We start from the raw sequence: 27,559 nt of genomic DNA, 5'->3' as shown, positions 1-27,559 counted from the left end.
TAGTCTCTCCTTCTTTCTGCATCCTATTACGAAAAACCTTTTTCTTCGATGTACAGTAGTCTTAGACATCGTACTTATCTTACTCCTCCACAGAGAACTGGAACGTGTTGAAGACATTGATCGCGGATCGGCCCGCCACTGTGAGAAGCAGTGCAATTTTCCGGCGGTCATTATCCCTCTCCAGCCCGTCGCTAACAGGTACACCTCGAAGCTCTGTTGGAAGGGTTTCCAATTGGCGTGGAAGCATCTTAACCCTCTCACAGACAGTTAAAAAAGAGTCCAGAGGGCGAGACCGTCCGGGGCATCAAACAGAAAGTTTGACTTTCTCCTTAATTCCCAGTAATTTCAGCCACAGATGCCTCTTCGTCGCCACCATTGTAGCCATTGAATGGCCAATAGTGTGGGCCATCTGTTCAGTGCCGTGGAGGGCTAGATCTGTGGCTGTACGCACTTCCTTCACTGCCTCCGGAGACAACCACAACCCCTTGTGCACGCACACGGCCGCTCATTTACAATACTACAAACTCATTAACAATAAAATGAGATTAATAAAAAATTGAATGTGCATGCGCACATGTTGTGAATCTTGTTCGTACAAATCCGAAATAATCCACACAATTATTAGTGAAGGAGACCCAATTTTTTTTCAATTCTACCTCTTTCTTCCTCTCTTAGCTTGTGTTCTCAATAAATTCCTACAACACTCCTACCCTGGAAACCCAGAGTTCTCGCGAGAGCAAGAGCTGAATTTGCTCAGCGAGTTACTCTGGCGTAGAGTAATGACGCTCATTAAATATGCCCCTCGATCTGAGCTGCACCAATCACATCGGGTTATCTGATATAGGCGGGCCAGAGGCGAGATGACGACAGCGCTGTGACGTCGAAGTCATTAGTAAACATTGCAAGATGGCTATGGAGGAACACCAGTTGTTTGAAATGGCTTTGGCCACTACAATGAACGAGTTAGACTTGGCTTTTTCTCTAAAAGAGGAACAGAACAGTTTTTGCTGTTTTGCCGACCGGATACGGCAAGAGTATAATCTACCAGTTAGCTGCGCTGGTAGCTAAGCGTATGGGGCTTGTTGTGATTGGTCGTAGTGTTATCCAATTGCGTGCAGTGAGATTTTCAAATGCATGCTTGGTGCCGCCCCTCGAGCTGGGCGATCTTCATTAGTCGACGCCAGACCATTAATCTTTCAGATTTGGGTCTGGATTTCCAGGCTACAACACTCAAACATCAGACACAGAATTCGACGCAATCCAACTAATCTGCTTCCTGACTACACCTCTTCTAGCACTCCTCTCTCTCTTTCTGTGGGACTATGAAATTGCAGGTCAGCTGTAAACAAAGTAGATTTTATTCCAGCCTTCACCAGCCACACAGCTGGGCATCTTAAGCTTGACTGATACAAGGGTTCAGAGGACAACACTTACTGCTCTCTCCAACAACTTCCACGAGCAGTTAGGCTGATGAGAGAACAGCTAATTTCTAATAGCTTGAAGTATTAACTTTTCTGTGCAACAATAATTCCTTTGGATTTTATGCAATTACTGTCACAATTCCCAAACAGCTTAATGTTCTTGTAATACATCTCCCTTGAGGTCAGCTGGGAAACTTTCTAAGGGAATTGGATGTGTGACTTTCAGGTTTTTGGGAACTTCATTATGCAGCTGAAGAAACCTTTGGGCCCTGATATACTTCAAGCAAAATCAAAGAACAAACTGGTGTGAAGTCATTTAAAACAAAATCAGGCCAAAACAACATTTGTTTTATGTTTGTTTTGGGATTTTGACATTTTCCGGAGAAGTTCACACTGGCTGGTAAATCCACATCACTGTGATCTGGTGCTTTCTTAAAGGTCCCATGACATGAAATTTTCACTTTCTGAGGTTTTTTAACATTAATATGAGTTCCCCTAGCCTGTATATGGTCCCCAATTTTCTAGAAATTTCAATCGGTGTAAATCGAGCTTTTGCTATATTTCTCTGCCTTTGAGAAAATGGAAGCTCAATCGCGCTGATCTTGAATCTCCTCCTTGTGACGTTATAAGGAGGAATGTTACCTCCCCTTTCTCTGCTTTGCCCGCCCAGGCGCCCAGAGAATATTTTCCGCCCATGAGAAAATGCGATAGGAAGTAGGAACGCGCGCGCGCGATTTTAGTTTGTCTACAAGAGATAACATGGCTTTTGAGCGAGCGAAGCATAACAATTGCTCAATAATTGGATGTACAAATGAACACCGAAGGGTTAATACAGAGCTGGGCTTGCTGAACGTCTGAAACTGAAGTCTGGATCACTCTCTTTGGCTCAGCTACACACCTCGGACAAGTAAGTCAACTAATGATATACAAGTGTGTTGCTTTACTGTTTATGGTTACCTAGATTGTTACAAGTAGAATGTGGCTGTAACATTAGCTATGCAGCTATGCAGTTTATGTGTGTGAATACACACACTGTAACGCGAGTGTTGTACACTTCTTTGTTATTTGGATTCCTGTTGGTTATACGGCGCGCACGATATCCGCATTTCAAGATCGCAGAGCTTGATGATGTAATTGTAATAAGATAAATTACAGATGTTACAGATCTCTCATGAAAAGGCAACAGTAGGTTCGCGTTAGCTACATGATAATAACTGTTAACCATCCGAATAAAGTATCATATCCAGACATAATATTTTAAACTAACCATTCGGAAACGTCCTGCTGGAGCCGCTGAGTTGCAACTTCTTCATCCGTTGCTTCTCCATCCGGATCAGATTCTGGGTCAAACTGAAATGCTTGAAAGACTGCGTGTCTTCGTGCCATTGCTATATCCAACGTAAACATGCACGCCACGGTACCGTTGCGCAAGATGGTCAAGGCCACACCCAGCCTCCACCTTGCGCCGCCTTTCTCCTCCTTATTAGTATTTAAAGCTACAGACACCGAAACGGCCTGTCTGAAGGAAGCTCATTCTGGGACTGGCTTGTAGTGGCTATAATTCTGCACCGAGGCTGTATTTTTGGAAAGAGATTTCAGATACCGTACTAGGGACCATTAAGGCCTATATTAAAGCCTACAAAAAGTAGCATGTCATGGGACCTTTAACTCATTTTTTGATTTACACTTTCATCTAAACGTCACTCTCAGCAGCGTGGGTGACGTCAGGATCTTCGCTAACAGTTAACCCTGCTCACATATTTCAAACTGCTTTTTACCCCAAAGCGAAGACCAAAAATAACTTTGCCATGAGAATCTCAGGGCCTTTATGCTGCAGATTTCCACAATCTCCTCGCCCAGGGGTGTCCAGTCTTACTCCTGGAGGGCTTCTGGAAAATCAGAATCTTGTTGGGATTGTTGGAGCTAAACTCTGCAGGACATTGGCCCTCCAGGACAAGGGTTGGACAACCCTGCCCTTACAAAAAAGAAGTTTGACAGTATGATATTAGTATGCTACTTTTAAACTAAAAAGAAGAAAGTATTCTTTCAGTCTACTTTTTATGTACTTTTTAGAAGTATTTTTGGCCTATACTTGTACTTAATCTTTTGATCGAGATAATCAATTAAGTATTCTAAGTTTACTTGGCTTTGTAGTTGAGTTTAATTTTTTTTATTGAGTTTCCAATTAAATACTTTTTTCACATTACATACTGTCTTATAAACTTACATTGTTTGAAAATATTGATTTATAAAGAAACCTGATATGTTTAGAGTATCTGAATAGGCTAGCGGGTGTAGGCTAGTCCTAGTGTACATTGGAATTAACTTTAAATCTACGTTACTCTTTCTCCACCACTGACTGAATTTTCAGGTTATCAATGTTTTCACTGTTATACATTAGGGGGCGCTATTACGCATCTTCTAGTACAGAATCTCTGGTTCAAAACACAGGCGAAGAAGCATTCATTGCTTATACACGTGAAATAACACGATCACACATCACTGAATGAAATGTCGAACCCAGTAAGAGGAAATGATTGTGAAGCTTTGTAGGTGTTAATGGACTCGATCTTCTCCATCTTTATTTTGACCATCGTTCGTAATCCAATCAAGACGTTGTCTTTGACAAAACTTAAATTTGCTCAGCTTTTTGTTCAAAAGGTTGATTTTTAATGATACTTACCCACATTCAAATGTTGATAAAAAAAGGAAAGCATTACGCTAGAATTCAAAAGCAGTGGGTCTATACTTTCTTTTGATAAATTGCATGTTCAGATATGCATACAACAAAATATTCTGGGGGCCATGAAACTTTTGAAAATTATCAAAAATGCTAGCAGTGGCAGGAAATAATAAAAAATGCTAGCAGTGGCTGGCAATAATAAAAAAAACACTGGCAGGGAAAGTGTTAAAGAACAGTTAAAGGTATATTTCAAGTTAAAAAAATATACCTACCAAAATAGGAACAAGGTAGTACACTTAAAGTGCAAAATAACATATAAATAGTAAACTAAGTATGATGTTAAATTAACTTAAAGAAAACTTACAAGTATACTTGCAGTATAAAACTACTAAACTAGTAGTTAACTGAGAGTATACTTCAAAGTGTTCTTTCATAAACAAAAAAAAATGTGCTACAAGTATTTGACTTGTAAATACTTCTAGTACAATGATATTAGTATAACACCGTGTCCTGACCAGATACAACGCGATAAGATTCCAGCGACCAGCAATTTGCCCATCCACACCAGAAGTGACGCAACAATCAAAACCCACAGCCAATCAGAACAGTGTGTGGGCGGAGTCAGCCAATCAGATCAGTGTGTGGGCGGAGTCAGCCAATCAGAACAGCGAGTGGGCGGGCTCTCGCTGTGAGTGCACAGCACCAGAGAGTAATCTTAACGGCACTCGCTAGAAAATGGATAAGTACATGATTAAATTCACAAATATTACACCAAAACATTATTTAAAAAAAACATACTGAGTTACTAAAACAATCTTTGTCAAAGAATACACTTGTTTGTTCACAGTTTGAACGTTCTTGTTTCCAGTTGTTTAATTTCAAGATCTGAGGTGAATTATTTATTGTTGCTTTTACGGCTACAAAGCTGGAGCACTAAATGATATTCAAAGTCACATTACACACATTACACGCAGTACCTGATATTATCATTGCCGCACTTTGTTCCAGCCGTGACGTCGCAGAAAAATAGAAACTGTTTCTAAAATAGAATCGCCGCGTGTTGCCGTCGCGGCTGGTTAGGACAAACACTCGTGGAAAAGAACCTTTTATCGCGTGTCGCGTGTAGTTAGGACCAGTTTTGGGGAAGTTACTTTTAAAAAGTAGTGTTTGCTCGTTACTCGTTATGTTCTGGCTTTGCCTATCTTAGCGTTTTTGCTCCCCCTGCTGGTTTTGTTGTATTTTGCACTTCGAATTGGTTTTATTCAGTTTCCGGGGTTAGGCTCAAAAGAATAACACAGCACATGGTAACGCATGTTGAATTCTCCATCGATCCATAGCAACAACAGCTCTTAAACGAGGCACTGCTTGTAAGTGGAGTTTGATTATTCTTGATTATGACCTTTTGTATGTATATAAAAGTAATTGTTTTGTTAGTTCTGCATTACTTTGTGTAAGTATTTTCTGTTGGTTTCTCCTGTGGTACATGACTTGACATTTATCATGTGATGTGACAGTCTATTTATGTATTCTTTTGTTTTCATATTGTTTTACAGTTTTACACATTTATTCAGTAAATTTGAACGACGACTCCGGTGTCAAGACTGTTTATTGAGTGGATGTGTTTAGCTTGCTGGGAACGAAGCCAGTACAGTAAAAAAGCAAGCTTCATACAAGAGCCGTTTATCATGGAAACGGATTTCACCTGCTATTGTCATCTACAGCATAGAGGCTAACACGACAACTGCAGAATATCCACGGTGTGAATTAAAGCAACCTTGAATTTTCGATCAGCCATGGAAGATAACAAAAGTCAGTCAGCTTCATCTCGACGTTCTGTGACTTCCAGCAAGTCCACAGCTAGCATGGCAGCTGCTAAAGCAAGAGCAAAGGCAGAAGCTGCACAGGCAAGGGCCTCATTTGCAAAAAGGGAAATGGAAATTAAAATAGAGAAGGCTCGCCTCGAAGCAACATTAGTTAAAAAGAGAGAGAGGCGGAAGCTGCAATGGCAGAAGCAGCAGTCATGGAAGCTGCAGTCGCAGATCTAGAGGTGAAAAGTTCACATCATAGTTTAACTATTCACCTTCCGCAGCAAAGTCCAAAGGAGCGTACTGAAGAGTATGTAAAACAAAATAGTGAACTTAATGATACTGAATCAATCAAAGGCAATTCAAAAACTGAATTACATCAAAATCGTGAGGATGAGAAAAAGCCTTCTTCACCTGTGTATCGAGTACTGTCCTCGTGGCATGCCAGTCAATACAGTGGCAGTGAAAATGAAGAGCAGTGTAATGCTCCACTCCATGCAAAGAACCCAGCTGCTCCAACGCACAATCCCAGAAGAAACACAAATCCTATGCAACACTCTGGTTATGATGCAGCCACGTTTGACTTAGCTAAGTTTCTAGCACGAAATCAGCTAGTGACATCCGGGCTCAACAAATTCGATGATCGTCCTGAAAATTATCTGGCCTGGAAATCATCATTTCTCAATGCTATCAATGACCTTGATCTTACTGCAGGTGAGGAATTTGATTTACTGATTAGGTGGCTGGGGAGAGATTCAGCAGATCATGCCCGTCGCATTAAGTCTGTAAATGTAAGGAATTTACCTGCTGGTCTTGAACTAATTTGGGAAAGACTAGATATGACTTATGGATCTCCAGAAGCTATCGAAAAGGCTCTCTTCACAAAAATAGAAACTTTTCCAAAGATAACAAATAAAGACCATCATAAGCTTTGCGAATTAGGAGACTTGCTTTTGGAGATACAAGCTGCAAAGAGCGGGGGTGATTTATCTGGGCTAACTTATCTTGATACAGCCAGAGGGGTTAATCCAATTGTGCAAAAGTTGCCCTTTGGACTACAAGAAAAGTGGATGATGCAGGGTTCACACTACAAGTATACATATGGAGTTTCTTTCCCACCATTCTCCTTCTTTGTTGAGTTCGTGTGTACAGAAGCAAGAGCACGCAATGATCCAAGCTTCAATTTTTCTTCCCTCTCCATAAACCCTGGTGGATTGAACCGGTATAGTGAAAGCCGCACCCATGTTCATAAACCTGTTGCAGTCCATAAAACAGATGTGATGCCCTCCTTTAATCTTTCCTATGAAAGGAGTCTTCAGAGAGCGACCAGTGAGATAGATAAGCAATGTCCAATACATCATAAACCTCATCCTCTCAAGAAATGCAGAGCCTTCAGAGAGAAGCCACTGGCAGAGAGAAAAACGATTTTAAAAGAGTTGTCCATCTGTTTTAAATGCTGCTCATCAAGCAAACATCTGGCTAAGAATTGTGATGTGTCAGTCAAATGCTCAGAATGTGAGAGTGACAAGCACCTGGCTGCTCTTCACCCGGGCCCAGCACCGTGGCGTTCTGGTTTTACACCTCTTTCACCGCATGGCGGGGAGGAAGAGGAGTCTAATGGTGGAGATGTGTCATCAAAATGCACCATGGTCTGTGGCAAAGGAGTTAGCGATAAGTCATGTTCCAAAATTTGCCTTGTTAATGTTTATCCTGTCGGTGACCCCAACCAAAGCAAGCGGATCTATGCCATAATAGATGAGCAGAGCAATAGATCTCTGGCCAGATCTGAGTTTTTTTACATGTTCAGTGTGCAAGGAACCTCTGGACCATACACATTAAAGACGTGTGCAGGAGTAGTGCAAGCATCTGGAAGAAGAGCTCACGGGTTCATCATTGAATCTCCAGATGGTGAGGTTCATTTTCCACTTCCTACTCTAATCGAATGTAATAGTATGCCAGATAACAGAGATGAAATACCAAGCGCTGTTGCTGCCCTGCATCATAGTCACCTAAAAGGAATAGCAGGAAAAATACCACCTATCGATCCAAATGCTAAAATACTGCTCCTGCTGGGAAGAGACATAATAAGAGCACATAAAGTCCGCAAGCAAATCAACGGTCCTCTTGATGCTCCCTATGCCCAAGAATTGGACCTTGGTTGGGTCATTGTGGGAGATGTTTGTCTGGGAAAATGTCACAAGCCCTCTCCGGTGAATTGTATGAGGACACACATCTTAGAGAATGGCCGACCAAGCTACTTCAACCCATGCAATAATCACATTGTACTGAAAGAGACATTCAATGAGAAAAAACAGATCCAAAAACCACCTCACTTGTCATACTGTCAAGAAAGTCTATCGAGCTGCAGACTTGGCCAGTCAGTCTTTCAGCAGACCAAAGATGACAATAAATTTGCACCTTCAGTTGAGGATCAGTTGTTTCTGAACATCATGGAAAAAGAATTCTTCAAGGACTCAAGTAACAGCTGGGTAGCACCATTGCCGTTTCGTGAGCCTAGGAGACGCTTGCCTAACAACAGAGAGTATGCTAAAAGACGTTTCATGTCTCTCCGTCGCAATCTTGACAAACGACCAGAGATGAGAAGTGACTTCACAGAGTTCATGCAAAGAATACTCAACAACGACCATGCAGAGCTAGCCCCTCCTTTGCAAGATGGCCAAGAAAGCTGGTATCTTCCATCATTCGGCGTGTACCATCCAAAAAAACCAGGTCAAATACGAGTTGTATTCGACTCTAGTGCACAGTTTGATGGAGTATCTCTCAATGATGTACTGCTGTCTGGCCCTGACCTTAACAATAGCCTGTTAGGGGTCCTCATAAGATTTCGAAAAGATCCTGTCGCCATCACAGCCGACATACAGCAGATGTTTCATTGCTTCTTGGTTCGAGAGGACTGTCGTGATGTTTTACGCTTTCTATGGCATCGTGACAGTGATCTGACTAAGGAGGTTGTAGACTATAGAATGCGAGTTCATGTATTTGGGAATAGCCCTTCACCGGCAGTGGCTATTTATGGAATTCGCCGAGCTGCCAAGGAAGAGGAAAAAGAGTATGGCAGTGATGTGAGTAAATTCATTGAACAAGATTTCTATGTAGATGATGCCTTGAAGTCATTTCCTACTGAGGAAGAGGCCATCGATTTGCTTAAAAGAGCACAAGAGGCACTAGCTGCCTCAAATCTCAGGCTTCATAAAATTGCCGCAAACAGAGCCAGAGTAATGGATGCCTTTCCAAACGATGATTTAGCCAAGGACATCAAATGCCTTGACCTCTCAACGGATGACTTACCCGATCAACGAAGCTTGGGGGTACAGTGGAATCTACAGTCGGATACCTTCTCCTTCCAAGTGCCAGACACTGAAAAGCCATACACGCGTAGAGGAGTCCTTTCAACAGTGAACAGCTTATTCGATCCTCTCGGATTCCTGGCACCAGTCACAATTCAGGGCCGTTTACTTTTAAGAGAACTCTCGTCACAGACACATGAGTGGGATGCACCACTACCTGAAAACAAACATGAAGAATGGACGCGGTGGTGTCATTCGCTGCAGGACTTGAGAAGTCTGAATATTCCACGCATGTATGTGTCCATCCCCTTATCTGAAGCCAAACACACTGAAATATGTGTCTTCTCAGATGCTTCCATCAAGGCTATCTCAGCTGTTGCGTATTTGAGAGTCTCGAATCAGAATGGCAATACAGAGGTTGGCTTTATTCTTGGCAAGGCAAGGTTGGCTCCAAAACCGGATCTTTCTGTACCTAGGTTGGAACTATGTGCTGCTGTCCTAGCTGTTGAATTGACTGAACTCATTACAGAAGAGATTAATTTGAAACCGGATGGAATAAGGTTCTACACAGATAGCAGAGTAGTGTTAGGCTACATCTATAATGAGTCAAGACGGTTCCATGTTTATGTGAGCAACAGAGTGCAGCGCATCAGACAGTCTACTCAGCCTGAACAATGGAAGTACGTTGCCTCTGAGCAAAATCCTGCCGATCACGGATCTCGTTCTGTTTCATCTGCGAAACTTGAGGCCACAACTTGGCTCACAGGACCTTCATTTTTGTACCATCCATCTGAGCAACTCCCTGACAATCCAAGCTCATACGACCTTGTTGATGCAGAGAAAGATGTTGAAATTCGATCAGAGGTCAAAGTCTTGTCTACTCACATCAAAGTGGATCAGTTAGGTACCAAAAGATTTGAGCAATTCTCAGACTGGAGAACAGTCGTCAGAGCTGTGGCGCGGCTGCACCACATTGCTCACTGTTTCACAGAACCAAGTGATAATAGTCAGTGCACTGGTTGGCATTTCTGCTCAAATGGCTTATCTGTAAGCGATCTCTTGAAAGCAGAGGAAATCATCATCAGCAGTGTACAACATGAAGTGTATTCAGAGGAGTTGAAAAGCATCACTTCCACAGGTGAAATTCCCTCACGTAGTCCACTTTTAAAGTTGAATCCAATCATTGACAGCAATGGTTTGCTAAGAGTTGGTGGACGCATCAGACAAGCAAAGCTAGAAGATAAAGAAAAGAATCCCCTCATCATCCCGGCTCACCATCATATCACAGCCTTACTGGTCAGACATTTTCATGAACGTGTGCAGCATCAGGGTAGACACCTCACGGAAGGCACCATAAGATCCAATGGCTTTTGGATAACTGGGGCCAAACGATGCATTAGCAGTATTATTCAAAAGTGTGTTACTTGTCGTAAGCTAAGAGGCAGGATGGAGGAACAACAGATGGCTGATCTGCCAGCAGAAAGGTTGCAAATGGATCCACCCTTTTCCTTTGTCGGCTTAGATGTGTTTGGGCCTTGGGAGGTGAGCTCACGGCGCACAAGGGGTGGTCTAGCAAATAGCAAGAGGTGGGCAGTGTTGTTTACTTGCATGTGTACCAGAGGGGTTCACACAGAGGTGATTGAGTCAATGACTTCCTCAAGTCTCATTAATGCTCTCAGAAGATTCTTTTCTATTAGAGGTCCTGCCAAGCAGTTGCGCTCCGACTGTGGGACGAACTTCGTTGGTGCCTCTAGAGAGCTTAAAATGAGTGAGAATGAACAATCAGAGGTGAGAGAATACCTGCTTGAGCAAAGATGTTCCTGGGTCTTTAATCCGCCACACTCTTCTCACATGGGTGGTGCCTGGGAACGTATGATTGGGGTAACAAGGCGTATCCTAGATTCAATGCTCCTTGAAAACAGGTATTCACAGCTTACTCACGAAGTCTTAGTGACATTTCTGTCTGAGGTCACAGCCATCATTAATGCACGGCCACTAGTCCCAGTCTCCACAGATCCTGAATTCCCCTTCATCCTAACTCCATCTATGCTTCTGACACAAAAAGCTGGTAATCTGTCAACTCCACAAGAAGATTTCAGCAAGAAAGACATGCTCCAATCTCAGTGGAAACGGGTTCAAGCCTTGGCAGAAACGTTCTGGAATAGGTGGAGAAAGGAATATCTCGGAACACTTCAGAGCCGTTGCAAGTGGGTTCACAAGCACCCGAACATCAAAGAAGGCGACATTGTACTGATCAAAGACAAACAAGTCAAAAGAAATGAGTGGAAAACTGAAAACTGTTCAACATGGGACAAACAAAACCTATTACAGACCAATATCTGAATTGGTATACCTCCTGTCTTCAGATCAGGCCGTTTAGTTCAGTAACAGTTAGTGTAAATGGTATCTTTGAGATACCAGACGGGGAGTGTTCTGGCTTTGCCTATCTTAGCGTTTTTGCTCCCCCTGCTGGTTTTGTTGTATTTTGCACTTTGAATTGGTTTTATTCAGTTTCCGGGGTTAGGCTCAAAAGAATAACACAGCACATGGTAACGCATGTTGAATTCTCCATCGATCCATAGCAACAACAGCTCTTAAACGAGGCACTGCTTGTAAGTGGAGTTTGATTATTCTTGATTATGACCTTTTGTATGTATATAAAAGTAATTGTTTTGTTAGTTCTGCATTACTTTGTGTAAGTATTTTCTGTTGGTTTCTCCTGTGGTACATGACTTGACATTTATCATGTGATGTGACAGTCTATTTATGTATTCTTTTGTTTTCATATTGTTTTACAGTTTTACACATTTATTCAGTAAATTTGAACGACGACTCCGGTGTCAAGACTGTTTATTGAGTGGATGTGTTTAGCTTGCTGGGAACGAAGCCAGTACACGTTACTTTTAAAAAAAGTAATCCGTTACTTTACTTAGTTACCCCATTTGGAAAGTAACTGTTTACGTTACTCGTTACTATTACGTTACTTTTATGTTGCTTGACTTTGGGTAGAACCCAATATCTGTTCCTAAATATGTAGACATAAAGTTATACAATGGAGGACATAACAGGTAATTATTTTGTGCTCTTTATTATAAAAAATAGTATCAATTTCGAAAGAAAAAAAGTCCTTCTCATTGGCGCTGCTGTGTGGGGCAACTTTTATTCTCAGCCGGCTCTGCATCATGGGGTAGAGTGCGACACTCCGCGATGAGCAGCGCGCTCGCACCACTTCTCTCCGCTCCGCTCCCCCTATCCACCGAACTTTAAATTTCGGCAACAGCCAATAAAGCGCTCCTGCTCTCTAACACCGGTGCGAATCGCGTCTTGATAGCATAGGACAAAATGATATAGAAGACATAAGCTTAGTTTTCAGACATACGACTCACTCTAAGGTAGTAGGAGAAAAAAGAGATTTTGAGAGAAAAAAATATATTTTGTTTAAAAGTACACATATTCAAGCTTTCTATATATTTCTCAGGTATGTGAGACAATTATAGCTTATCTGAGTTTCGGTTCATTTACAGTATGGAGACGAGCTCCAGTTCACGCGCTGGTGCCGTCATGATTATTTCGCATGCCATATTTACTATTTATTAAATTCAGGCAATTAATTGGTTGGTAAAACATTGATTAAAATTAAGATACAATTAACACACAACGAAATTCGTTTTAAAGAAAGTCTTTCTACAAAAACAAACTTAATAAAGTGGTCTAAATCATGTCTGCCCACTCCATTTATCTCCCGATATATTGCACAAAATTATGATCTTACTCATGCTTTTCACTTTTCATATAATCAACATAGATTAAATTATTTATTTATTTAGTTTATTTAAACATAAATATGAAACTAAATAGTTTTCTTTAATTTACTTATTAAATTCAGGCAATTGATTGATAAAACATTGATTAAAATTAAGATACAATTAATACAAAACGAAATTCACTTTAAATACAGGTTTTCTACAAAAGCAAACTTAATAAAGTGGTCAAAATCATGTCTCCACACAAAATTGTTATTTTATTTAATTTAAACATAAATATGAAACTAAATCGTTTTCTTCAGTTCTCAACCGTTCTCTTCTCTCAAGCGTGCAGCTGAGGCAGTGTCGCTGTCAAATATATCCATGGGAAAAGTAACGTTGTGCCGAATTGAAAAAGGAACTACGTTTCGTTACCAAATTTTTAGTAGTAACGCGTTACACTACTTTTTACCCGAAAAAGTAGTTACGTTACTGTAACGCGTTACACACAACACTGGTTAGGACACGGTGTAAGTGTACTACAAGAATACTTAAAATTAACTTGAAGAATACTTATTTTTTGTAAGGGTGCCCTAGCCTCAGTTGACATTAAACGGCTCATTACCAAATTTAAAAGTGCTGGCTAATGCTAAACGTAAATACTGTAAGATTGTTATTAATGTTGGCACTACTGATGTCTCCGGTTAGTTTACCCTGTTAACCATCTGCAAATCCTTCACTAACTTACATATTCACTGAGGGGAGACTGTGCTGTTCCATTAGTGCTCTCATCATCTGGCTGTTCCTCGGGGGCATTTTCATTCTTCTTGGCTGTACCTTTTTCTCCAGGCAAGGCAACTTCTCCCACTCCTAAGGATTCGTCCTTATAGTGTTTCACAAACTGAGCCATAGCTTTCAGCTCCATCTCGGACAGGCTGTGGCAGTATGCAGGGTCGTGATCATAGGAAGGTAGCTGTCTGAACAGTTGCTTGTGACGATATAACGATCCTTCTGTGCCAGCCACGGGTCGTCTTTCTTCAGGGAGAAGCTCCATGTACTGCATCGCCTGACAGAAAGACAGAATTATGTAAGAGAATAGCAAAAAAAAGGGAAAAACATTAAATATCTTATATGTACTCATTTATTTATAGAGAATTATCAAAAGAAAAGTGACCGGTGGCATTTTTTTTAGTATCACACTGAGGAAAAGTGTGAAACGGTAGCAGTGTTACATCCTATACGATGCTGTGCTGGCTTGAGGAAGTCAACATACTGCTCTTTGATTTTCTAACTGATCGGGCTTGATGGTTTTCCTAAAACGGACAATCAAAACTCCCAAATTTCCCTTGACTTAGATTGACAGAATGTTCAAATGAGCCAAGACTCTTCAGAGAATATTATAGGGCACCTTTTGTCCCCATTTACTGTCCCCCATCATAAAATGTTCAATATTCAGTAATGGTTGAACAATAATTTTTTTCATTCCTAATAAACTAGTTCCTAAATGTTTGGTGAAAAGTTGTTCACAGAGAACAGTGAAAAAGTAAAAAATGTAAATACTGTCTAATTATTTAATTATTTCAAATTAACAATTAGGTCCATATAATCTTATTTTACTAGGGTATAGTGTTTCTAAATCAAATAAACGAAAAACAATGCAAGGAATGGTGTAAAACCCTACATTTTCAAATAATTGAGTGCCCAACTTATCTTCCTACCTTCTGTGTGCAGGCGGTGTGTCTGAGGGTTTGATATGAGACATGTAATAGTTAAAATAGTTAAATGCATTGAAGGGTTAAAATTTAAGAATCTATTTCAGATATGCTTCCTTACATAACATCACAGTGAAGAATACTGATTTTAGCTTTTAAGGTTAAGATCTCAGCAATGTAATTCCTGTTTTCTTTAAAGGGGTCATATAATGCCATTTTTGTACAAGCTAATATGATTCTTTAGGGTCTAAATTAAAAGTTTGTAATATACTTTAATTAAAAATTCTCATTAGTATTGTAAGAAAACACTCATTTTACCTGGTCAAAAACAGCTCTGTTTTCAGCACGCCGTTTCAGTGCATGCGTCTTTAAATGATAATGAGCTTTGCTGACCCCGCCCCTCTGTTCTGTGCGTACACCGTTTCTAACACAATAACCACGCGTTGTTCATTATAAACGTGGGATTATGAATTATATTGAGAACGTCGTACATAGAAAACATGCCGTAATGTACCCTGAGTGTAAACCTTAGCATTCATCGTGAAGCCTGCAGCAAGGTTTGCAAATTTCGCAAAGATTAATATAAATACTAATATAAAGGTTAATAAAACATTACACTCACATCTTCTGGAGGTTCAGCAGGAACACGTTGGTACCGATCCGTTTTTTCTCGTTTGTAAAGCTGTCTGGTCTGAAATGATTCGCGCAAACATGAAAGCATGGACGATCGTGGGGAATCCCCGTGAGGGAATCCCCGCGTCAATCCTTTGGGCATATCGCTTCAAAAACAAAACTCAGCCACTGCATCGTCAACGGCTCGGATTTAGGAACATCCAAATGACTGCTGTGTTCCTTATTACATCTAAGAACTGAACACCACTATCGCTTAGACGCCATTCTGCTCCAGCATAACAACAATGGCGGACTACTATGACGACAGCTGACACAGCTCGCTCAGGGCGGGTCTTGTGTTGAAACACGGCTATCAATCACAATAGCGGGTGGGGCGTACGATCTTATGACGTCACAATATCGAACGGCTTGATTTCAGAGAGGGTCAAACATATAAGGAGATTAAAACAAAACCACTGGATGGATTTTTATCATGATAGGATGGTTGTGTACAGGCACTGCCAACAGACATTTCAGTGCAATCAACTTGTAAAAGTGCATGTACCATTATATGACCCCTTTAATGGCTCTTCGAGCCCCAGTTTCACTCAGACTGATGGGATTAGCACACGAATGATTCACTGAGAATCCCACCTTTTGTTACCTTAACCTGAATACTCATTTACATGCTTTGTTTGAATTTGTCTCCACCCCCAAAAGTCCCTCCTCCTAAAATGCCTATAAGATAACATGTAAAGTTATGTTAGATCAGATCATGTTGGAAGTTTCTACAGCCGCGTACAGAGGAGTTCTCAATAAAGAATAACTTCAGTTGAACGCGATCCCGACTGTCTCACTGGTCTCTGCTTTGAAGAAAGAAAAACTTTACAACAGATGGTGCCGTGACCCGGATGGAGAAGAAGGAAACTCAAAGAATTTTAAGCTCAAAGAACTGCATCTTGAAACTTCAAGCTCAAAGATCTCAACAAAGCTGACTGAGTTCCAGACTGAATCTTCTGAATCCAGATTGAAAACTTCAAGCTCCAAAAAGATCTCAAAGACTGAATTTTTCCAGACGGAATCTTTCTCTACAAATGAAAGACTCTGTGAGTTTCACTCCATTAAAAGAACCAATGCAGACCAGTACAAATGTTTTCCTCTGCGCCATTCAGAGAAGTAGTTAACAAACAGCTGTAGAGTTTGGTTAACTAAAGATAAGCCTCTAAAAAGTTTTTCTTTTAGAGATGAAATTTACCCTCTGTTGTTGGCAGGGAAGATTAACAGTTAATATTGTGTGTATGCTCTTGCTAGAGAAGACCTATCTGTAAGCTAGAGAATTAGCTTTAGAATTAGATTTAGCCTCATGTGCTAATAAGATTGTACCCTCTGTTTGCAAGACAGTAGAGAGAAGTTTTTTTAGTGTTTGTTTGTGGTAACAAAAATTCACAAAATGTTTAGGAAAAGTACTAGACAGATTACACCTTTTTGGACAGATAGTGAATTCAAGTCTTTGTTATCAGAGCACATGGACTCAATCGTGACTGAGGAAGTCAGATTGAATTTAACAAAGAAATTTGGCATTGATCCAGGCAAAGTTTGGTCAATCGAAGATTGTAAGAAGGTACTAGGAGAAAGTATTCGCAAGAACAGTGTGAAAAGTTTTATCTGTTGTCACAGAGAATTCGGTTTGACCCTAGCTACAGAACAGTCTAAGCGCAACTTCGAGCTAGAGAAACAGATCAAAGAGCTCCGTGCTAGAATATCTTCGTTGACTAAGAAAGTAAACCGCAACAAAGATGCAGAAAAAACTGATGTGGAAGAAGTTAGTCAGCCTGATAACAATTATCCTGACTTAAAAGCTTTCTTTGAAACAAATGTAGCCATCCAATCAGTAACTGATCAGCCTGTAGATTCAGTGCAGGTTTGTGGGGCTAGGAGAAGATCTCAGGGAACTAAAAGTGTTACTACGAACTCTTCTGTTGTCCAAATACAAACGGTTGCCAAAACATCTTTAGGTCCTAAGGATATAGATAGACTCTCCCAGAGTTTACCCTCAGCACACACAAATTTTTCTGAGTTTAGGAGAGCATTGTTCAGTAAAATGCATCTTTACGACATGTCGTTGCCGGAAGTCACACAGCTGATGTCACAAATTCTAACTGAATCTGAATTCAACAATTTTGAGTCTGCTGTTACTTCCAAACTGCAACATGTCAGTAAAGGCGATTTGAGAGAAGGTGTTTTGAAAATCCTAAAGAATATCTTAGGACCCAAAATCGATTGGTCGAGAGTTACTACCTGTGTACAAGAGAAAGAAGAAACTGTGAGTGAATATACTGAGAGGTTCTGTCAGGTAGCGGTAACGTACAGTGGAATAGTGGATGATTCCGAAAGTGTGTTAGCTGACAAAGGAGCTCTAATCCGAATTTGGGCAGATGGTCTTGTAGCTGAGTACAGAACAGCCTTGCCATTCCTAGATATTACGTGGGCTAAAAGAACTCTCAGAAGTAACCTAGAAAGTTTAGCGATTTGGGAAAGAGATTCTAATGTCAAAGAGATTAAGAATTGCAGCAGTTTCTGTTAAGGTCAACTCAGAGAAGCCAAAGAAACGCAAAAGTCCTAGAGAAGCCAGTTGTTCTTACTGTGGCAAGCACAGACATTTTGGAAAAGAATGTAGAAAAAAACAAAAATAACTTAAGACAAGTTAACAAGGTTAACCAGCTTCTGCTTAGCCTGCTTGATATTCTGAAGCAGCCCCTCCCCTCCTCGTTAAACTTGTGGGGCAACTTGATACGGTGTTAACCATTTAGGCTGTGATTGCTTAATCTCCCCAGTAACTTACAACAAAGATGAAAGACTTATTTTTGTTTAATAGAACAAAAGGAAAGTGACTGTCACAGTCTTTTGTTTGGGGGACATTCAGAAAACTCACAGCCTTAAAATGTTATACCACAGAATATTGCAGTTAGACAACCATCCTCTGTTAATGATGTTTATTAGGACTGATGTTTCACTGGAGAATGGAAATGTGCCAATTTTTCTCACACACTGTACAGTGTGCACACAACAGGGACAGAATAGGACACACAGACCAGGGCGGAGCCAATGGAAGAACCGATGTGCAACAGGCCTCGGGGGTCAGCCATGTGGTGAAGATTTCCTCATCCCCCCTCTTATCCCCACCTCACTGGTCCATAGGTGTCAAATCAATTAAGAAATAGGGAAAGAATGAAACAACCGCAGCAGACGCTACAACCCTAGTGTTTAAACAAATACTGCTACAACCCTAGTGTTTGGACAAATACTGCTCTGTCGTCTTTTGTTTTCTTTCGTCCTCTGTGCAGATAAACACTTGATGGCTGTTCCAAAAAAATCCATATGCAACGACGTCTCACCTGCATATGAAGCCACAACCTCAAGAAGACAACTACACCCACTGCTGAACGAGCCAATCACAAAAGAAAAAGAAAAAAATACACAACGCAGAGATAAAGAACCTTCAGTCATCCATCGATATGATCAAGACTACAAGCCTGCACCATTATCTGAGTGCTGCACCTGGTTAATATGACTGAAGATAACTTTTCATGGTTCGGAAACCTGTTAGTATCAAGTGTGTCAACCAACAAATGACTCACGTCCAGCACACCGTAAGATTTCACGGACCCTAAGTGCATGTTTGTTTCTGTGTCAACATGCAATTACAGATGAACAACACAGAGCAAGTTATATGTGCCTGTAACTTACACAAGTTACAAGAATGAACATATGCGATATGCCTGTAACTTACACCAGTTACAAGAATTAACCTTATGTGTCTAAATTTGTATTTTTGTGAGAGTTTTTTAAGAACTCTCAAAGAGGGGACTGAAGGGTTAAAATTTAAGAATCTATTTCAGATATGCTTCCTTACATAACATCACAGTGAAGAATACTGATTTTAGCTTTTAAGGTTAAGATCTCAGCAAAGTTGTAATTCCTGTTTTCTTTAATGGCTCTTCGAGCCCCAGTTTCACTCAGACTGATGGGATTAGCACACGAATGATTCACTGAGAATCCCACCTTTTGTTACCTTAACCTGTATACTCATTTACATGCTTTGTTTGAATTTGTCTCCACCCCCAAAAGTCCCTCCTCCTAAAATGCCTATAAGATAACATGTAAAGTTATGTTAGATCAGATCATGTTGGAAGTTTCTACAGCTGCGTACAGAGGAGTTCTCAATAAAGAATAACTTCAGTTGAACGCGATCCCGACTGTCTCACTGGTCTCTGCTTTGAAGAAAGAAAAACTTTACAACAGCATGAAGACTTTTCTCTTTAAGATGGTAATATTGGAACACTGATAAAAAACAGTGGCAATATAGTTATGTCACAATATGCACAAATCACACAAAGCAGGATAATATAAATCCAACAATGAAAACGATCACAGGGCATAGAAACTCAAGAACAGGAACAGGAGAACAGGAAAACAACCACTATACATAGATGACACCAGACAAAAAAACAAAAAGGGAGTATCTGTTATTGGGACAGAAGACTTGACATAACAATGCAACAAGTAGCAGAAGCTAGTGATGTCCAGAATCCATCTCCTGACCTATTCTCTGATTTGGTACAAAGTGGTCAGACAAACACTTCTACCATTAGTCACATCACCTTCATTGTCTGCCTCTGCAAGGTGGATGAGTGCAGTGGGTGTCTACTCCATTGCTCACTCTTCTTTGAGATGCAACCACAGTTATATCCAAAGGATCAAGTAAAGATAGCATACATCATCTCATGTCTGTCCGGCAGAGCGTTGCAATGGGCTAATTCCATCTGGGAAGCAAGTGGACCCATGATGAATTCCTTGACAGCATTTACCAACCAGTTCAAGGAGGTGTTTGGCCAAACGGTGAGCCCATTGTCAGTGCATGATCAACTTTTCAGTTTACATCAAGGTAAACTTCCTGTTGCAGATTATGCTTTGAAATTCCGCACATTAGCAGCGACAGGTGGTTGGAATGAAGCTGCATTAACCCTCTGAGGTCGGCAAACGCGCCGGCGCGTTTTGCTGGATTTTCTTCACATTGCAGCACTATAAACTTAAATTACTCCGTCATTTATGGTCATACAGAAAAAAGAAATATAAAAAAAAGAATCTGTGATATCTTTACTTTTGTATGTGTCCACTTACAATCAAATCGAAACATTGTGCTTTTGTAAAATAAAGAAAATAAACAGGGTGTGTGTTCTGCCTCTCCGTCGCTGTGAACTTTTTTTTCTTGAGCACGTCTATAAACTGAAACAAAACTCAGCGACTACTTGTCACACATTTATGAGCCATATACCTTTATAAACATTTAAGTGTGTACTTTTAAATGATCGGATTCAAACTGAAAACAAATATTCTCTGTTTAAGTAATTTGTATAAAACCAACAAGATATCCAGCTTCTCAAACGCTTCCTAATTATTTTTAATTCGACCACGCCCACTCGCGCAAAAGAGATTGACATGCAAATCTCCACATGGAACGCGAACGCGCTCATTTCCTCAAAAACAAAACACCAAAACACTTCACAAGTCTCTGCTTTTCGTCGAGTTTGAAAGACGCGACGTGAGCTTACATTGGATTTAGGCTACCTCAGAAGAAGAACGCGATTTGAAGACAAGAAAGATGTAAGGTAAGAAATTCTTACATATTAGTTTGTTATTGTTGCATAAATTTCACATTGCAGTTGAACTGTTGCTAGATATATGGTGAATATTATAATATTTAGACCAGTGTTTACTGTTACTGTGTTTGTGGATATCTGCTTAAATGTAGAAATGTATATGGTAACCATAATGTTTTATATTTGAGCGCGATCGCGTTTGAATGTATCATATTTTGGATCGCGATCACGTTTGAAAAGCACCAAACGGCTTCATGTGTTTACTATTATCTCATTTCATATCATCATAACGAATGGAAACATTTGAAGTAACATGATAATCAATATATTTTTCTCTAGCTTAGTTGTTACTAAAACAGTGGAAGATTTATAGGCTGCTATAGGTTATTGTTATTATTATTTTATGCAGCACTGCGCATAGCCTATTCCTACAAGGCACAACAAACCTGGTGTTCATTATATTATATATTGTTGGAAACATTTATGTGTGTGTGTGTGTGTGTGTGTGTGTGTGTGTGTGTGTATTTTGTGAATTTTAAAAAGCAATTTTAACCAGAAAAATCTAAAATTTATTCCCAAAATCGTGCAGGCCTTTCTCTTGATATCAGTATGTTCACTTTTTTTTCTTTCAGGGCCCAGATGCCACTGAGTCCTGCTGACTTCAGCATTCACATGAGTCTCTGTACATGAACATGGTAAAGTGAAAATCAAACACCTTGGAAATTAAAGGTATGTACAATGTTTTTAGGAATGGCACAAAGGTCTGCAAGGTTGCTTAGAATGATAGGGCCTGATAGCTCCTAATAGGGCCGTTAGGGGAGGGTCTTTGTCTTTCTCAGGTGTGAAAGCTTACATATTAATGAGCTCCCGCATAAAGCTTTTTCACACAAAACACGTCGTAAAATTTTTAAATCAATATATTGTCTTATCTGAATGAGCAGTCAGGGTGATTTTCACATAGTTTTAGTTTTACATATATTCTAGGCTACGTCATACAATTTTTAAAAGTCTTGTGAAGAAATAATCAGTATGGGTTTCATGACCTTATTTCAGTGAGAATTTTTTTTGTGTATTTTCACAAACCACGCAAAAATGTCATTATCTCAAAACATCAAACTTTTACACACATGCTGCTGATATATTATTGTAGCAGAGTTTGTGCTGAATACAGTGTAATTAGACTTGAAAATGTCACAAGTAACAGAAATAAGCACAAATGTCAGAGTATGTCAGAACACCTCCAGGGCCCAGAAAACAGCTCAGACCCCAGATGGTAAATAACAGCTTAATGTAAAGGACTTAATTCCACCATTTGTCAACAAATGGCCATTTATGATGACATCATTGGTCTGGAAAGCTTTATTCAATGCTCAATCCACATTTCACCTGTATACCTGTTTGCTGGATCAACCCGCTCACTCACATTCGTCCGCTTCACCACCTGTCGCAACTCCAGCACCAGAACCCATGCAAGTCGACACTGTCCATCTGTCCAATGCGGAGTAACGCTCCGCATAGAAAATCTTCATGAAGAAAAGATCTCTTTCTGGTGCTGGAAGGATCCACTGCTGACGTCATCCTGGGACGCCCTTGGATGCTTCAACACTCACCTACGGTATTCTGGACCAGGGGAGAAATCCTGAAATGGGGAGATAGCTGTTTAAAGAACTGTATTAAACCTGTCAAGAAACCAGTCATCAAGAAAGGCACCACATCTTCAGAACCTGTCTTAATTCCACAACTGTTGAGAGTTCAGAGGTAACACAGCAAGAAATACGTCCTGAGTTCCAGGATGTCTTCAGTTGGCAACCAAATTACCGTCTCATTGGCCATGGGACTGTGCCATCGATCTGCTGCCTGGTTCTACTCCAACTAAAGGAAGGATTTATCCACTCACAGGTGCACAGGTAGGAGCTGTACTATCTCAGCGGCAGGGGGAACCTCCGAGACTCCGTCAATGTGCCTTTTTTCAAAGAAATTGATATTGCAGAAACTACTTGCAACAAACCAGCTCTGCCCTGGAAGTCCGAGCAGTGGATCTACGTGCCATTCATCTGCCCCTCATGGACTCAATCTATACCTCTCCGGGCTCTGGACACCCAGGCAGCCAACAGACCCTCTCGCTCCTCAGTAATCGTTACTGGTGGCCTAGTATGACCAAGGATGTCTCCCAATACGCCAGAGGATGCTCAGTCTGTGCCATGTCAAAGGTTCCGCACCACCTGCCTGAAGGGAAACTGGTACCCATACCACGGAGGCGCTGGTCACATTTGGGAGTGGACTTTTTTTCAGATCTCCCTCAATCTGGACACCTACACCTGCATCCTGGTAGTCGGTTGATCGCTTCTCGAAAGCTTGTAAACTGACCCCACTAAGGAGTCTACTAACAGCCTGAGGCGCTGTTCCAACACATTTTCCGTCACTTCGGAATTCCTGAGGATATCGTGTCGGTTTGATTCATTCTCATGGGTATGGCGTGCCGCCTTTCAGCACTTGGGAGTCTCAGTGAGTCTGACATCTGGGTACAACTCTGTCCAACGGCCAGACTGAGCGGAAGATTCAGGAGATTGGGAAATATCTGCGGTCATATTGCCACCAACACCAACACGGCTGGAGCAAATTCCTTCCTTGTACCGAGTATGCTCAGAACTCTCTGAGACAAGCTACAACTGGATTAACACCATTTCAATGCATACTCGGTTATCAACTGCCCCCTGTTTCCCTGGTCAGGTGAGCCTTATGAAGTTCCAGCTGTAAACCATTGGTTTGAAGAAAGTGAGAGGGTCTGGGACTCAGCTCATGTTTATCTTTAGTGGGCAGTTCGGAGACATGAGAGCCAGGCCGATTGCAAGAAGAACTGCTACACCCCAGTACCATGTGGTACAAAAGGTCTGGCTCTCCACCAGGGACATCCGTCTTCGACTGCCCTGTAAAAAGCTGAGTCCCTGCTACATCTCTTGATTCACTATCTTCCACAACACTAGCAAGGAGACATGGAAAGATGGTGATTTTGCAAGTGGTTATGACGTGTAGACGATAAGCCGCACTGCTTTCGCTAATTTTCTCTCAAAAAGAACCCTGAAATAAAAGAAGGCCTACCCATTGGTGTTTAAAGTTAAGGAATGTGATCTACGAGAGATTATGCCACCAAAGAATATAAAATCAGGGCAACAATTGAAATCACAATCTCAAAATGACTCAACCCACGGATCAAGCTAGCAAACAAGCGGCTAGAGAGCAGAGTTTGGGAATGTGGCTACAGATGCTATTCTTTCGCCCATTCAATCGCTAAAGGGTGATTTGGCTAAATCCACTGATATGATTTTCTGGAGGACTGGCTTCCCAAAGTTTTGGCTGACACCTTTTCTGTCGCTCCTATCATTGAATGTGCCCATCAGGTGGGCCAGATCAATCCGAACCGTCCTTCTGCTCCCAGAACAATTGTCATGAAGTTTCTGAACTATAAGCTTGTTCTAATGGGCTGGGGTTTTTTTTCACACTTAAAAGAAGGTAAATCTCTTATATGATATACTATCTCGTCCTTTTGCCAGTGCATAGAAACCTGAACTAGGATGATCTATGAATATGACATTCTACAGTTAATGTAAATACCTATATATGGTATTTAAGTGAAATTCAGATGCTCAAATAAATAAATTCTCTTCCTTCTCATATTTGGGTAGAATTATGGTTTATTTGTACAATTTGTAGCGCGTTTGAAATGGATTAATGTTAACATGTTGCTCCATATAATGTGGATCAACGTTTTTTTTCATAACCGAAGTTTGTAATTTGGGTTACTCTCATGCATTTCGTTTGGGGAAATGCATTGTTGTGTATATTAATGGGGTTGGTGTTTTTTTGTTAGTTTGTTTTTTCCTTCAGCTCAAAAGAACTGTCACATCATCTGTTCACACATCAAGGAACTCCTCAATCCACATCAACCATTAGATGTAAACTAATATGTTAGAGTTGAAGATTTGTAGTTGGAATGTAAGGGGATTGAATAAACTTGTTAAACTCAAACAGGTAATGGTAGGCTTGAACAAATGAAAGCTAACATAATATTTCTACAGGAGACTCATCTGCTAAAAGATGACACTAACCGAGTTTCAAAGAGGTGGCCGGGGCAGGTTTTTCCCTCCCCCTACACCTCATATGCTAGGGGTGTTATGATATTCATTCACAATTCAGCCCCATTTCAGATGCATAGATCCACGGGGTAGATTTATAATCCTTAATGGTTTGATTGTGAATTAAATTAATTTAACAAGTTTATATTCTCCCAATGAAGATGATCACTCTTTCTATCAATATGAATTTTATACATTTTCATCATATCCTGGACAGTATACAATTGGAGGTGACTTTAACTTTGTATTGGACATTCAGCTTGATCGCTCCACAGGTATAGATAATACTCACCACCAGTCAAGGAAAATAATTATAAAAGGTATAATGAGCTAAATTTAACTGAGATTTGGAGATTTCGAATACCCATAAAACGTATTCAAGGATTGACTACTTCCTAATCTCTAGTAGCTTGATATCCAAAATTGGAAGATGTTGGTATATGATAGCATTTTGCTGTCTGATCATGCTCCAATAATGCTTATATTACAAATAAGTAGTTTAAACCCCGCTCCATTTAGATTTAGATTTCAAGCAAGTTGGCTTCAAAATTCAGATTTTGTAGAATTTTTAGATAAGAAAATGTACGAGTATTTTCAGTTTAATACAGACCAGAAAAGTGCTTCAGTTAGGTGGGAAGCCCTTAAGGCCTATATAAGAGGTGAAATAATGAGCTACGCAAGATTTAAATCCAAAGAATACTATAAACAGTTGGGAAAACTTGACAACTACTCTTTACCAGAGACAAACCCGGGAAACAAAGAGAACTTGTTTAATTAAAAGCTCAATATAACAAACAGACACTAGTAATAAAATAGCCAAAAAAATTATGTGGTTAAAACAGTCATACTATGATCAAGGTGAAAAACCTGGGAAATGATTGGCATGGAGAATAAAAAAAATATAACAATGAACAGAACTATACACTCTATAACGTATGATAATGGACAAACTTTGACTGATCCTAATAATGCTTTTAAATTATACATATGAAAAATGAAATAGTTCTGAATGCTTGGATACTTCTAGATGAACTTGAATTCCCCCAATTGACTGATGATGCAAAAATAAATTATGAATTATAAATATAAATATACACATATAAATGAATTATTGGAAGCTGTACAATGTATGTGTCACGGTCACGTTCTTCTGTCTTCGTCTGTGTGTGCACTACACTTCCCAGAGTCCTCAGTCGTCATCACCTGCACCTGGTCCTCATCATCCTCATCATCATCATCACCGTCACCTGTCTTCCCTCATAATCTTCTGTGTATTTAAGTTCCTGTCCTTCACTTGTCTTTGGTCGGTTAATGTTTATGGTTAGGTTGTCTGTTGCCAAGGATCTTTTATTCTGAGCACACGCTCCCTTTTTGTTTGTATTTGTGAAGTTTGTGAATTAAAACCTTGGAAGTTATCTGTGAGTTCGTCTCCTCCTTCATCCACCCTGAGAGAGCCTGACAGATTAACCGACCTAAGAAGGAATATGGAGGAAGACGAATTTGAGGCTTTTTTATTTAATCAGAATGGGAGTACATTGGAGGAGTTTGTTGAAGTGTACCTGCATCTGCATCAGGATGTTTACTGGGAGGAGGAATTTTTAAAGCAGCGTTTCTGGTGCGGGTTAGAAGATCCACTCGCCCAGATTCTGCTGAATGAGTACCTGCACCTACCCTTTATTAAATTTATGGACAAAGCTCTTTGGGTTTGTGGGTCCTCTCTCACCCTAACACCAGCCGATCCCGATCCAGCCGAGCCTGCACATCACGCCAGTCCAATCGAGCCTGCACTTCACGCCAGTCCAGCCGAGCCCGCACTTCACGCCAAATCTGCTGAGACCAAAGTAGTATGCGTCATGCCCGCCGCCCCTGAGACTGTGAGTGTCATGCCTGCCGTGTCTGGGACAGCAAGTGTCATGTCTGCCAGGTCTGGGTCTCTTCACATCAGGCCTGACACTAGATCGGTTTTTCACAAACTGCTATCGAGCCTGGCAGATCCTCCGCTGATGTCAGTGCGATCTGCCAAGATGGCAGCTCCTCCAGAGTTTCGTCCAGCCGTCGCCTGCCCGCCAGAGCCAGTCGCCTGCCCGCCAGAGCCAGTCGCCTGCCCGCCAGAGCCAGTCGCCTGCCCGCCAGAGCCAGTCGCCTGCCCGCCAGAGCCTGTCGCCTGCCCGCCAAAGCCTGAGTCAGTGCCAGAGTTTGCAAAGCCCTCTTCACCGCTGGTCCCGTCCAGCACTGAGCCTTCTTCACCGCTGGTCCCGTCCAGCACCGAGCCTTCACCGCTGGTCCCGTCCAGCACCGAGCCTTCACCGCTGGTCCCGTCCAGCACCGAGCCTTCACCGCTGGTCCCGTCCAGCACCGAGCCTTCACCGCTGGTCCCGTCCAGCACCGAGCCTTCACCGCTGGTCCCGTCCAGCACAGAGCCTACTTCATCGCTGGATCTGCCCAGCACCGAGCCCTCATCGCTGGATCTGCCCAGCACCGA

General features: G+C 41.1%; 1 protein-coding gene across 1 annotated transcript in view; it reads right to left on the bottom strand.

The window, feature by feature from the left end:
• The window catches only part of lmcd1 (LIM and cysteine-rich domains 1), a 79,160-nt gene that overhangs the window by 17,385 nt on the left and 34,216 nt on the right, over positions 1-27,559 (bottom strand). Inside the window, exon 4 of the mRNA XM_081384395.1 lies at positions 13,709-14,026. Coding sequence (XP_081240521.1) covers positions 13,709-14,026 — 318 coding nt within the window. The remainder of the gene's footprint in view (positions 1-13,708; positions 14,027-27,559) is intronic.

The sequence above is a fragment of the Scardinius erythrophthalmus genome, assembly GCF_964197995.2.
Source record: "Scardinius erythrophthalmus genome assembly, chromosome: 14".
In the NCBI taxonomy this organism is placed as follows: domain Eukaryota; kingdom Metazoa; phylum Chordata; class Actinopteri; order Cypriniformes; family Leuciscidae; genus Scardinius; species Scardinius erythrophthalmus.
Note: the sequence above shows the minus strand (reverse complement) of the source record. Positions and strands in the feature narration are given on the sequence as shown.